A 13,183-nucleotide genomic window follows, 5' to 3' on the forward strand; every position below is an offset into this window, starting at 1 on the left:
CCTGAGTACCTGTACTTCTTACCATAGCAGAATTTTTTGCAGTGTAATTTTACATAGCATGTTTTATAAAAATAAATATAATTTAATAAAAATAACATTTATTTAACTATTAATGGTTAAAAAAACAATAATTCTTTATGTTTATCTTTAAAATATCATAACACGGAAAGATTATTGAATTACTTTGCAATTAAGAAACACTACTTTTAATTCTTAAGCAATTAACTTCAAATAAGATTGCTATTTTAAAATGAACACGATTTTTACTTCAAAATTGTCCACGATCGTTACTTAAATCCGTCACGTTTATTTAGATCAAATTCTCTAAGATCACTTTCCATTTTGATAAAAATATAGCAGAAATAGTTAATATAGAAAAACAAATTAAATGTAAATAATATAAAACCTAAAAAAAGTTGAAGATAAATTCAACAAAGGTGTTATTTAATATCTCTGCAATGAAAAAAATAAAATACCGTTAAATAAAAGATAAAATAATTGTTAGTCAAATATCGATATAACTTTGATTAATTTGACATTTATAACAGCCATACATTTCCGGATCGTTTTCATTTATTAAGGATTCCAGCAAACGATTTCTTTGTGTAATAAGATTACACTGGCAACAATAGAAAACGGTTTAAGAACATTATCCTTTTATGTTATAGATATCTATAAAAAGTAATGTTCCAATTAAATCAATTGATACCGTAAGAGCATAAAAACATACATCAAACGATTTTAATAATTTTATTGATAATATTAACAGCTAAACATGTCAAAAAAATTTATTGCATTGTACCTCAATATTGAAATAACTTGTTCTATCTTCTCCTTAAAGATAGTTCTTGTTTTCAATACGTAAAAAGAAGGAAAAAAAACTAAGAGTATCGAATTTTCTTAACAAACTATCTGACGAGTCTTAAAAATATCTTCAGTAACGTGACCTACATTGTGTTACGTTAAAATATTGATGTGAATGTAAGATTTACGTGACTCAAATTCAAAATTATTTTCTTCATTTTCGCTAAAATAAATGACGTGTTGGGAAAAAGCTTTTAGTAAGTTTGTGTTTCTTTTTTTTTTCCAATTCCAAATTAAGTTCCACTCAGTTGTTAGAGAGTATCGCATTTGAAAATAACGACATTTCTTTGTGACATCAAAGTTGAAGTAAAACTCGTTTGTATTCGCTGGGAATTTTTTCTTTGTTGTTTATTTAATGTAACTACTTTTTTATGTTTGAAGCGGTAATGAAGAAAGAAGTAAAAAAAGTACCTACAATGTTCGATACGCTACTGATACAGTTTTTAACACGTGCTTTAACGATAACGGGTATGAAAAGAAAACACAGTGATTATTTATATGTTGCATTCAGCATTTTTCATCTCTGTCTAGCGTCACTATTCGTGCAGAATATTTTGTTTACATTTTTTACTATGAGGATCCAGCTTTCTTGAAAAAAGTAAATGTTGCCCTTTAAAAACTTCGAAATTCTGTCAGGGCAACTGCAATTGAGAGAGCTGGATAATCATTTTCAACTCTACTCCAGGGTGCGGAGCCAAATCTCTCAACAAAAAACAAGCAACTTTAAAGCACTTTTTAAGCACTCAAAAATATTTTTAAGCACTATATACATTGACAAAATGTAAAATAGTTTTCACATGATAAAATAACTATAACTAGTTTCCGACAAAGAATTCTTTTCTTGATTGTATTAGCTACGATAAAACAATCGAGATTTTTCGGTTCAATTTCAGAGGGTGGCAAAGTGAAGTCTGAAATTGAGGATATCTTGCAGAATGCAGCAGAGTTGCTCATGAAAGTGCAGGAAACTCACTGACCTCAGCTCAGTAGATGCACATGCGGACTCACAAGTATTTCATCAAACATGTAACATGATTGGGGTGCTATCATACGTTGCGGGCCGACGGAGCGCCGAAATGGATTGTGGTTGAATGATTTATGAAAACGTTGAATAGAACAAAGTGAAAACCACGTTTTTGAATAATACGCAGCTAAAATCGACACGGTAAAGGAAAAAATCTAATTTTCGAAAAGGAAAAAATTAAGCACTTTTTAAAAAAACCCATGAAAAAAGCACCTTTAAGGGCTTTTAAAAAACGAAAATCAAAATAAGCACCTTTAAGCATTTTTTAAAACAGCTACTCAACAGCTACTACCTTAAGCGCTAATTTCGTAATAATTTTCCTGGGGGAATATCTCGAAAGGAGATATCATTTACCGGTAAAGATTCAATAATCACCAACTACACTGTACAATATTCCGGATCAAATTATGGTAAAAAGTACCGACACTCAGGGTGCCAGAATTTTTTACCGTGAAATCTACTTTCACTGTAAAGTTTTACTGAACAAGAAATTGATATACCACAATTTTTAAAGTAATACTGACTGTAAAATAACTCAATCACTGTAATCAACTAAATATTTCTGTTAAACCTATGGTAACATTTTACGTTAAAAATAGATTTTATCCACAGTAATGGCTTGAAACCCATCATTGGATTGTTGGGCACCAGATTGTCTGGGAAGTAAAAGCAATTTGCGACCGATACTAACCACATTACCACAATCATGCTGTTGGTCACGAAATTGTGGAGCCTTAACTTCTGTGACATCTGCGGCCCACATCGGGCTGTTACAGGAATGCTTTACTCTGAAAATGAATTTCACAGCAAAAAGGATTTTTCTGATAACTCATTCAGGGTGTCAGTACTTCTTACCGTAGTTTGATTTGAAATTTTTACAGTGCTTAAAAGGTGGTTTCAATATGTGTTTTATTTTAAATATGCTTATATTTTCATCATTATTTTCTTTAAATTGAAGCTCGTAAGAGACTAACGTGTTTTGATTTTTCATGTTTTATTTTGAACTAAAATTAATTTTCTTTTAAATAATAATCCTGGTCTAAATGTTGACATACTTTTGAACTAATCTTTTTAAATATTTTTTTAGAGAAAATGTTTTCTAAAACATTTTTCAAAAGTAGTTTTAGAATAAAATAATATAACAATCTTTTTTTCTCATTTAAAAATATAAGCGCCTAGTGCTTTTTTTTATGCAATTATGCCTAAATCGACAGAAAATATCAAATATATATATGTATAAAATAATAGTGTATATCAAACCACAAAAGCAATGTTTTTAAAATTTTGATTTATTTGCCAAACATATATATAAATCATTGAGCACTTAAACTCCAGCTCTCAATGCAAAATTTTTCACCAAAACAAGAAGCAGGATAAAAATAATATTTGACCAAGCCATAATACTCTCACAATTCCAACATCTGAACAGTCTTAATCCAGCCTCTAAAATTCCAACATCTTTTCTAATCAGGTTACTTTCTCTGGCACCAACATCATATCATTCTTTAATCTTTCAACAAAACCAACATCTGAACAGTCTTGAACCTTTCTCTTTTGACACAAGGATGTTAACAACACTCTAAGAGAAAAGCGACTTAAGGCAAATGTAAAGCCCTTACCTGACTCATTTACATTCATTGAATTTTAAGATTATAATGACAGAACTTTAGCAATAAATTAAAATTTCATCAATCCTAAAAGGAATTTTGATAATTATTTTAACTCATTCATACTTCCATTCATACATACATAAATAGAATTTTATGTACCCTTTCATGCCAATTTTAAGATCATTTACACTTTTTACATATATTTTATATGTATTGTCATGCAAGCATACTTTAAATTAAATGTAAATGTACTATGTACTTGTGCATAGTAGATTAAATTTGAGCTCTTTAATATTTTTTGTCGTAATTTTGAAGAAATAAATTGATGAAAATTATTGCAATAGCTTAGCAGTTGATCGAAATATTTTTGAGGTCAGGTGTGCTATTTAACAATGATTTAGAATAAAATTTAGTATTACTATTTAAGCCTGTATTTTTTTAAGGAAAATCCACTTTAGTACTATTGTTTTTTTAAACATCTATCTGCCTTAAGTGCACTTTTCTCTTAACTTTTAATTTTCTGTCACTTGGCTGATTTTTAACCAAATCCTCATTCAATTTCAGTTCCATTTACATCAGACCCATCTTTTCTTTAAGACAAACCAAATCAGATGCAAAGCTTACATACGTTCCAGTTCTTTTATAAATCTTGAAACTATTTAGAATTTCCTGCTTATTTCATGTTTTTTTTTCTTTAAATAGCAACACATATGTACAAGTCTAAAGATGAACAAAACAAAATTTTAAGCTTTCTCACAACTTCTACAGCATATCAGTGAACGCAAAAGAGATGTACCAACTGCACGAACTGCTCGTCTCAAACGTTTATAATTTACTGACTTTTTCCGCTTCTGCATTAAAACCGTTTTGCTGTTGTTCCATTCGCACGGCACTGAATCTTCTGAATGATCATCTACTTCGTAGTTGTCTGCAACACCTTCATCTAGTTGTAATTGTGAAGGGATATCAGACTTTGAAGAAGCTTCACTGCTGCTTGATGTTATACCGTCGAGAGCAAAAAAATTTGCCAGGTGGTCTTTATGGTCAGCATTGATCTTAATACTGCTTGTAATTTCCATCTTTGATATTTTATCCTCCTGCAATATCATTGAGGGCGGGTTGAACTTTCTCGATACTGAAACTTCTCCTAGATGATCTTCTATTTCACCTCCATCTGCAACACCTTTATATAGTTGTAAGTTTAAAGGGATATCAGTATTTGAGGGAGTTTCATTCATGCTTGGTCTCTCGTCTTTGACAAAGAGATGGTGTGTCAAGTTTTCTTCAGCATAGATTGGATCTTTTTCTTCGTTGACAATCTCTTCAGCATCTGGCATGAAATGATCATTATTTTGCACCCACTGACAGCAGATTGGCATCAAAGTTTCTGGTAGGTCGTATCTGGTATCATCGTCCAAACTTGTCTCACTATTAGATGTAGTAAAATTATTCTCAATTCCGGCATCATAAGTTGACTCATCACTGAATTTAGAAGCCTGGCAACTCAAATTATTGGAACTTTCACTGCGTGCCTCAATGATTTTTGTTCCATTCCATCTTTTTCTCAATTTTTCGTTCCACAAGACTAAAACCAAACCGGAAGCAATCGCAAGTGAAAATCCGTGCCATTTCAAATTATTAGAAGAAGATGCCCGGACTAAGCAGTATCCTATAGCAAATAAAGCAGGGATTTTTAGGAAGTGTTTAAGCATTTTAATGGACGATGTTGGATATTTTTTTTCTCGTCAGATCTAACCGAACGCAAGCTTTAAGAAGTCAAATTACAAAAGAAGTTAAACCAACAAGCCTATTATATTTTATATCGATCGACTAAACAATGTATTGGAACAATGAACTTAAAAAATTTTTCTCTGTTACATTTAAGAAAATATTTTTATTAACAATAACTTTAAAAGTTTAATTGTTTCTTTTTTTTATTGTTTACGAAGATTAGTGTAGTATCAATTAGGAACTTATAAAATATTTTCCAAAGAATACTTCTAAAGTAATTTTAGATTTAAGCACAACCAATATTTTTTTCATTTAACATAAGTGCTTTATGTTTCTTTTACTCATTTTTTTTAAAAAATATTAGTGCTTAGTATTTATCTTATGCGATCGTGCCTGAATCGACAGAAAATGTCAAATATAATTTGATCATTCTGCCTTTAATTTTCAAAGATAGTCATGAGGATAAGAATGCTACGAGTATTTCATTATATCACAAACTGTCATCTTATTTACTTAAAGAGAACAAATAACTTTCAGACTTCATGAACAAATTTTTAAGATATTTTCAGAAACGCGGTCACAGTTCAAACAGACGTTGTTTACGTCGAGAAATGTCCCGGGGTTGTTTGTTACGACTTTCATGCCTTCACATTTCTTCGTCTAAACTGCGAAACTTTCTGATAATTTAGTTATTTTTATAGTTATATTAGTAGTTAGTTATTTTTTAGTTCCACACTTATTAGCAATTTATATTTCATAAATTTGATCGGGTTTTTTTATAGAAAAATTCCGTTCTCATATTAGAGCAAAATCTACATCGAAATAACTAAAAATAATCATATTTTTATAACGTTATGTTAGTTTCATATTTAAAGCTATAAACTTTCAATTACAGTTAAAGAAAATATTTGGTTTTAAAAACTTCGGTTGGAAAGTTTGGAACACGTCGAACCATAACATCGTTTAAAGTTATATACAATCTTATTATCTTATTATGGTGCTAAGTTGAGCCGTATTAGTGTACTTCCTAGCCTTTATTGCATTTTAACCTTTATTGCTTACTTTGGTTCATCTTAAGAATCCATAAACATTTCAAACAAATAATATATTTTGTTTTCTCAGTGCATTGCTGTATACAATTAATTAAATTGTCTACGAATCATCAAATATGAAATAGTATTGCATCATATTTATCTCTTAGACCAGAGATGGAGAAAGTTTTTCGATTACGGTTTATTATTTTTAGGTGTTTTGTGTGCCGCTTGATATATTTTTTTAAGAAAAAATCTACAAGCCGCTACTTTTATTTCAAACCATAGAATTACATTGTGTAATTAGTATAGTGTATTTAAATATGAAACAAAGCGGTTTCTTACAATCGATCATTTAGTCATGATGATGCATATATCCTTGATGCAAAATCCATTGTTTGCCATACTGAAAATATTTTCTTATTTTATAATTTAGTTTAGGTTCTCTCTTTACACTAGCTTCCCAAGAAAAAGCCAATCAGCCCGTCTCCCCTACGACCTTTAACTTCAATAGTGAAGGGAGCATAGTCACCCTTTCATCCAGGAAAATTCCATATTGACGCCATAAATCGTATTTGTTTCTGAATCCGCCTTTGATAACCTCTAATATTGAGTTCTTTTCTTGCAACGTGTCTTCAGGGAATTTAATTGAATAAAAATAATTTAAAACGCACATCGGTGCCACAGGCTGGCAAATTACGTTCCACCTAGTGGCACGCGTACCATAGATTTGTCACCTGTGTACTAGACTGTACCACCGAAGCTGCCCTTCTAAATGCATCCACAAGAGGTTCGAAGTTAATGACACTCTAAAAAGCGTAAGTCAGAAAATTTGACGCATTTTTCCTCTTGTCATTACTACACAAAACAGAATTAAACTTACTCAACTTCATATGTATATGGGAAATTTGAGCCAAAAAACACAATTTTCGATATCCTTGTAATTTCATGCCTAAATTAGGAGACAAAAACCTCTTTGTAATCAGGCTAATTATCATTTTTGCCATATCATGCATAAATACCAGGTATCAGTTTTATCATGCCACGCATAATTATCATTATTTTCTCTCAAAAATATATCAACTCTCAAATGTTTAATTGTTTTTATTAATCTGTAGAAAACTACACCGAAGTGACTTTTTACTTACAAAAATTGTTTTTGGGTGTATGCACATTATGCACTGGCTAATAAAATATTTTTCAATCATTTAATTCAAATTTGCAAAGCTGCTGAGCTAAACATTTTGTAGCAAGTATTTACTGCTAGTAAACAGCGATAAATTTCCTCAATTTTCGTTTTAAAAAAAAATTTGAAAGGTTTTATTAACACGACGTCGATTTTTTCAATTTTGTTGAGTTCTGTCTACCCAATGTCGATTCTTACAATTTATGTTTATTTCCTAAATGCAGATCCATTATATTTGTTAAGTTCATTTACTACAATGTCAGTTGTTTCAATTTGTTAAGTTCGATTCCCATGATATCAATCCTTTTGAATTGTTAAGCTTGATTCCTATTCAATGTTCTTTCATTCGACTTTTTAAGTTTGATTACAGCAATATCATTACGGTCGTTGGTTAATAAGGTTATTTGTTTCTTTCAAAGGCTGCTTTCTAATGTGAAAGTCTAAGGGATCTTAGAATTTATATCTTCTTTTAGATGTCTAAATTAATTATTAATAAGAAATTACAAACTATTACTTCATTAAACTATTAAGCAAAGAGTATCTTGATGTGCAAAAAAATGAAAATTTAAAAAACTTATTCAAAATTCTCCACTGGTTGGTTTTTTTAAAAACACTGTGTTCCGAAAAAAATGTTTTTTAATCATAAATGCATTTCTTTGATTATAATACTATAATTATAAAACCAATTTAATGTGTTGATCCTAAAACACGTTGTAAGGCTATTTTGTTTTCTTTTTTTACAGGACTGGTTGTGCAAAGGTGTTCTAGTTCTAAAAATGTACGCCGCTATGACGTGCATTCATTGGATGTTTGTAGAAGGGCTTTTATTACACAGTAGTATTACAGTGTCAGTATTTCAGCAGGAACCACCGTTCAAAATTTACCATGCCATTGGATGGGGTAAGAATTTCTTTCTTTTTTAAGCCACGTAAAAATCCAAGCAGATCTAAAAAATGAATTTTTGTGTGCTCGATTATAAGAACACAAATAATAAAATGAACTAAAACAAATTTATAAACGACATAGACTAAGAAAAAGTTTCTTTATTTTTTTCAGACTATAAAAAAACGTTAAGCGTATCGTTTACGTAGCTAACACCACCCGAAATCCTTCCCCTGCGTCTTTCGAAAGTGATGCGCCTACATTCTTGTTTTATATGGGATCAAAATAAACTTATTTCTCCTTTTTGAGTCACTTGAAAAGCGTAAATCTTAAAATTTTGCTTGTATTTTATTATTTTTTATTTTTTTAATTTTAGTTTCATGTAAGTATTTTTGTTCATATAGAGCTGATTGAAACCCTTTGTCCTAAACCTAGAGCAAACATGTACAATAACTTTGAATTAACGTAGACAAAAAAAGCAAATAGCGTCAACTTTAATTCTCTGACAAAATTTAACTAAATTAGTAAAAGAAATGCATCCGGGGGCAGATATTGGTGCAAAATTTTTCTTCTCCTTAAAAGTGGAAGAAATTTAAATTTGCCGTGAATTTCTTTTGGAAATAAATTCTGCTTGTTGTCGTTCAACAGACGACGATTGAACTAGTATTGTCATTAGGTATGTAGATGCAGTTGAAATTTGAGCATTTTAGCATTCTACTTGTACTCGATGACATGAGTACTTGAAATTACGACTTCAGAACAAAGCATGTTTATGAAAACATGATTGAAAAAAAGTTTAAAGAAATACAATAAATTTACAAAAGGTTTAAAGAAACAGGAAATACTATTAAGCATGATATTCTCAAAAGTCTTAAGAAACTAATTAGCGTGTACAACCAGCATATTTAACATTAATGCAGGTAATATTATTAAAACCGCGTCTTTTACCTTAAAAATAATTATGATCATTTTTCGCACGGCAGCCCAGAGTGACACAAGGTCAGCCAAAATTCAGCCAGAACAACTTATTTTTTGACCTGAACTCATTTTAGAGAACGAACTTGCGAGACGAATTCGAACTCGCGAAACGAATAGACTTAAAGGCACAAGTGTTTTTTGACAAAACCTCCCATTAAAATCAATTTTTTTAGTATCGAAAATTATGTCTACCTATTTTCTACTACCGTAAAAATACTCAAGTGAAATATATTCTGAAGATTTTTCTGCTGTATCGGTAAAATTATTAGATATTGACACAAAAAAGAAATGATTCAAGTCAGAGTAAATTGATTTTCCCAATGTATTATCTTTTTCGTAAATGGATCTTTTAGAAACCCTAGCACATGGATTTATGATTAAAAAAAGCCGTATATGATTGATGTAAAATAAATAAATAATGTGTTTATAATAAAGTCCTTTTTATTTCAGATAACTTTATTTGTTGTTTCTGCAGACGCTGAAAAAATTTTGCTCACAATTATAAAAATTCGTTTATCCAAGGATCGATTCACTTATCTCAACAAAACATAATTTTTAATAGATTTTTTATTATTGTATTTCATTTTTTATTATTGTATTAAAAAAATGCTTTGAATTGCAAGATATTCAAATTTTTACATCATTTTAACGATTGTAACTTTAGGTGGCAAAAGACAAAATTTTTCTCATAAACAAGTTTATTATCTGACTTTTTTTTAACTATTCTACTGATTTCGTTTAAATTTTGTTTTTTCCATATAAAATTATGTTTTCTTTAAAATGATGTAAAAAATTTACTTACCTTGCATTTCAATTTTTTTACCATTATTAAATAGAATAATAAAAAGTAATAAATAATTTTTTAAAAATTAGTTTTGCGTGAGAATTATTTTGGATGAACGAATTTTATAACTGTGTGCAAAAAAAATTTTCAATTCATTTAAAAAGTTTTCGAGACATGACGAAATACACAAAAGTAAAATTAACATTAAGGGGTCTAAATTGTCAACCGCTCTCATAATCAAACTATTAAGACCATATTTTTAACAATGCTTCTACCTAGGGCCGGGATAGCCTGGTCGGTAGGGAGCTGGGCCCATGTCCAAGAATTCGTGAGTTCGATCCCCGCCGGCTGAAATAGTAAATGGTGACTGATGCACGTTAAATCTGTCGAGTCGCATAGTCCTCCATGTTCCCATGACAAATCAATACTTCTGGGGGTACTGATCCAAGAGTTTCCTTGTCTTCTGGATTGGTTCAAAAGTACAAGGCTATGGAATTGAACATTAGTAGACGTAAACCCAAAAATTGGGTTTGCTGTTCAACGACGGATATAAAATATAAAATACTTCTACTTTTATTTTGGGCTCAGAAATCATAACTCGACGGAAAAAAATTATGGTTTTTCAAAAAAAGAACGTTTTGTATCGAATACAGTCTGAACTAACTAATTAGCATATTTGAGGTTACCCCCTCGAACCATTAAGATTGAATCTCAGTACATGAAGATCCGATCATTCGATAAAAAGTTGTTCAGAATGTTTCGTTTATTTTTTCTCGCACTGTATATAAATTCTCAAAGCTATTGATTTTTAGAAAGCTTAGAACACATAATGATGCGTAAAATAATAAATTCAATAACATTTAAGAAAAGCTATTAAGAAATACTCTATTTAGAAATTGGTTATTTAATATCACGCCAAATGACTATATCGATTTGTTTAGAGAGAGGGAAAGAATCAATATTCTTTTCATTTGTTTGCCTAAAAATGTAGTCAATGAATAAAATTCCCTTTTATTAAATAAGATTTTTTTTTTAAAAAATCATTGCGTGAGTTTTGTGGCATTTTGTGCTTTACTTCCATTAGTTAGTTCGTAAACAGTTTGATGTGTTTAAGGCGTCATGGACATTGATTTTTTTTTTTCTTCATTTCTTTATTGCCACTTTTACTACAAAAGAATAGAAAACTTTTCTCTAAACTTCATTTTTTCAACATCTTTTTATTTGATTAATTCAATTCCATCAACTGAATTGAAATTTTTATAGTTAAGAAGCGTTTTCTTAACAAACCAATTTATTTAATATAACTGTCAATTGAGTGCCTCGCAGGAATGAAACTCTCACTTTTGACGATTCAGTAGTCTTTAAGTTGAATTTCATTAATTTTGACAATCATTTCGTCACGAAATCACGTGATTTGCGACAACTCCCGACTCTGTATGACGAAAATGTTTCCTCAACTCGGAATCTCATCGCAGCCCATTGTGGGAGATTTTTAACTAGAAGGAAGACTAGGCGATCGAAAATAAATTACCGAAACAAACCGACAAGTCCGTATGGTGGTCACGGAGTTGTCATCGTGTCAGGAAGTTCCCCGGTTCGAAACCTGTTTCGGGAATGTGTGTAGGTTATCTAACTGTCCTTCTTGTGCTGTTTGGGTGACATGAATCCATCTATTTGGTACGATAAAGTGGTTATTAAAATGTAGATACATTAGGCGCTTCAATGTTTTTTTTTTCTTTTTTTGAAAGAAATAGAATGACGAAATACTTCTTCCTCGAAAAAATCGCAATAGCTATTTTGTCATTTTGACGAAATTTTTGCTCAGAGCATATATCAGGAAACGGTTTCGACAAAGACAAAAAATTTTCATGAAAGTTTCAAAAAAGAAACATTCATTTTTTAAAGTGATTTGCAGAACCAAATTGATCCACTTTTTTATTTTTTTAATGAATTAAAGTTCTTTACTGTGTTTAATAAATACTTTATTTATTATTGATAATTATATCTCAAATTAATTTATTTCATTTCACTTTCAGGAATTCCACTTATATGTGTTGTCATTTGGATGACATTAATGTCAATATACAGTAAAAGACTATGCTGGAAAGGATACGGTCTCTCCCCGTTTGTTTGGATTATAACAGGTCCCATGATTATCGCCTTACTCGTAAGAAATTTTTTTAAATTGTTTAATTAAATGAAACTCCCAAGGGAGGGATAAATAATGTGTATAACTTCTTTATTAACCCCTTAACGATCGGTTAATTTTCAAGAAAATGGTCATGAAAGTTCCTTTTTTGCCAAATGCACGTATTTGATTAGTGCTGATATCAAGTTTAAAATAAACTATCTACAATTACCTTAAAAATATCCTGGTACTGCCATCTGGTGTGTAAAATGAGAAATAATATGTTTTTCGGGCAAAAGAAATTAATTAGTTTTATTCTTATTGGCGCGTTACTACTGAACACTCCAGCCCGGAAATTTCACGGGAGCGAGAAATAGAGGGCGATACCTCCCCCCATCATTTTCACGGGAGCGAGAAGGAAGGGGTTAATTTCAATAAATAATATTTTATTTTGATGCTGCAGCCCACGAAAATTTTATGCGCCAAAACAGATAGTATAGTTTGAAAGTTTCAAATGTGTATCCATACAAAAATTTCACTTACCAGAGCTATCAGCAGAACTTTAGAAGAACAGCAATTGTACAAATATATTGGTTTTATTCAAAAATTAACAGCTTGTTTACCTTGAGTTTTGTATTTTTTGTTAGGGCTTTTACAAGATTTTTTATATGCCATTAAAGTTTGTACAATATGCTCACTGATTTTGCAAAGATGCTTTTATTAGTATTGAAAAACTTAACGAACTAAGCATAACAAAACAGGAGCAGATAAAAGTTTAATGTTAGATACAAAATCATTTTAATATGATTGACAGATTTGTGTAAATCTTCTTATGAGAGCTTAATTATCTTTATTATACTACTAAAAACATGCATGCCTTTTTTGACAGTTTACAGACGTTTCTGTAAAATGTCCAGTTGCGTACGAGGTATACTTTCATTTTCTCATGTTCGATTTGTAAGCAA

At 30.4% G+C, this 13,183-nt stretch overlaps 1 protein-coding gene across 2 annotated transcripts in view; it reads left to right on the forward strand.

Annotated features, from left to right (window-relative positions):
* Positions 1-13,183, forward strand: part of LOC107454469 (corticotropin-releasing hormone receptor 2) — a 152,473-nt gene that overhangs the window by 122,216 nt on the left and 17,074 nt on the right. For both annotated transcript variants that reach the window (XM_016071676.4, XM_016071677.4), the window contains exons 6-7: positions 8,190-8,346; positions 12,127-12,257. In XM_016071676.4, coding sequence (XP_015927162.1) covers positions 8,190-8,346; positions 12,127-12,257 — 288 coding nt within the window. The remainder of the gene's footprint in view (positions 1-8,189; positions 8,347-12,126; positions 12,258-13,183) is intronic.

The sequence above is a fragment of the Parasteatoda tepidariorum genome, chromosome 2, assembly GCF_982258835.1.
Source record: "Parasteatoda tepidariorum strain Cologne lab strain chromosome 2, Ptep-v5.0, whole genome shotgun sequence".
Lineage (NCBI taxonomy): Eukaryota > Metazoa > Arthropoda > Arachnida > Araneae > Theridiidae > Parasteatoda > Parasteatoda tepidariorum.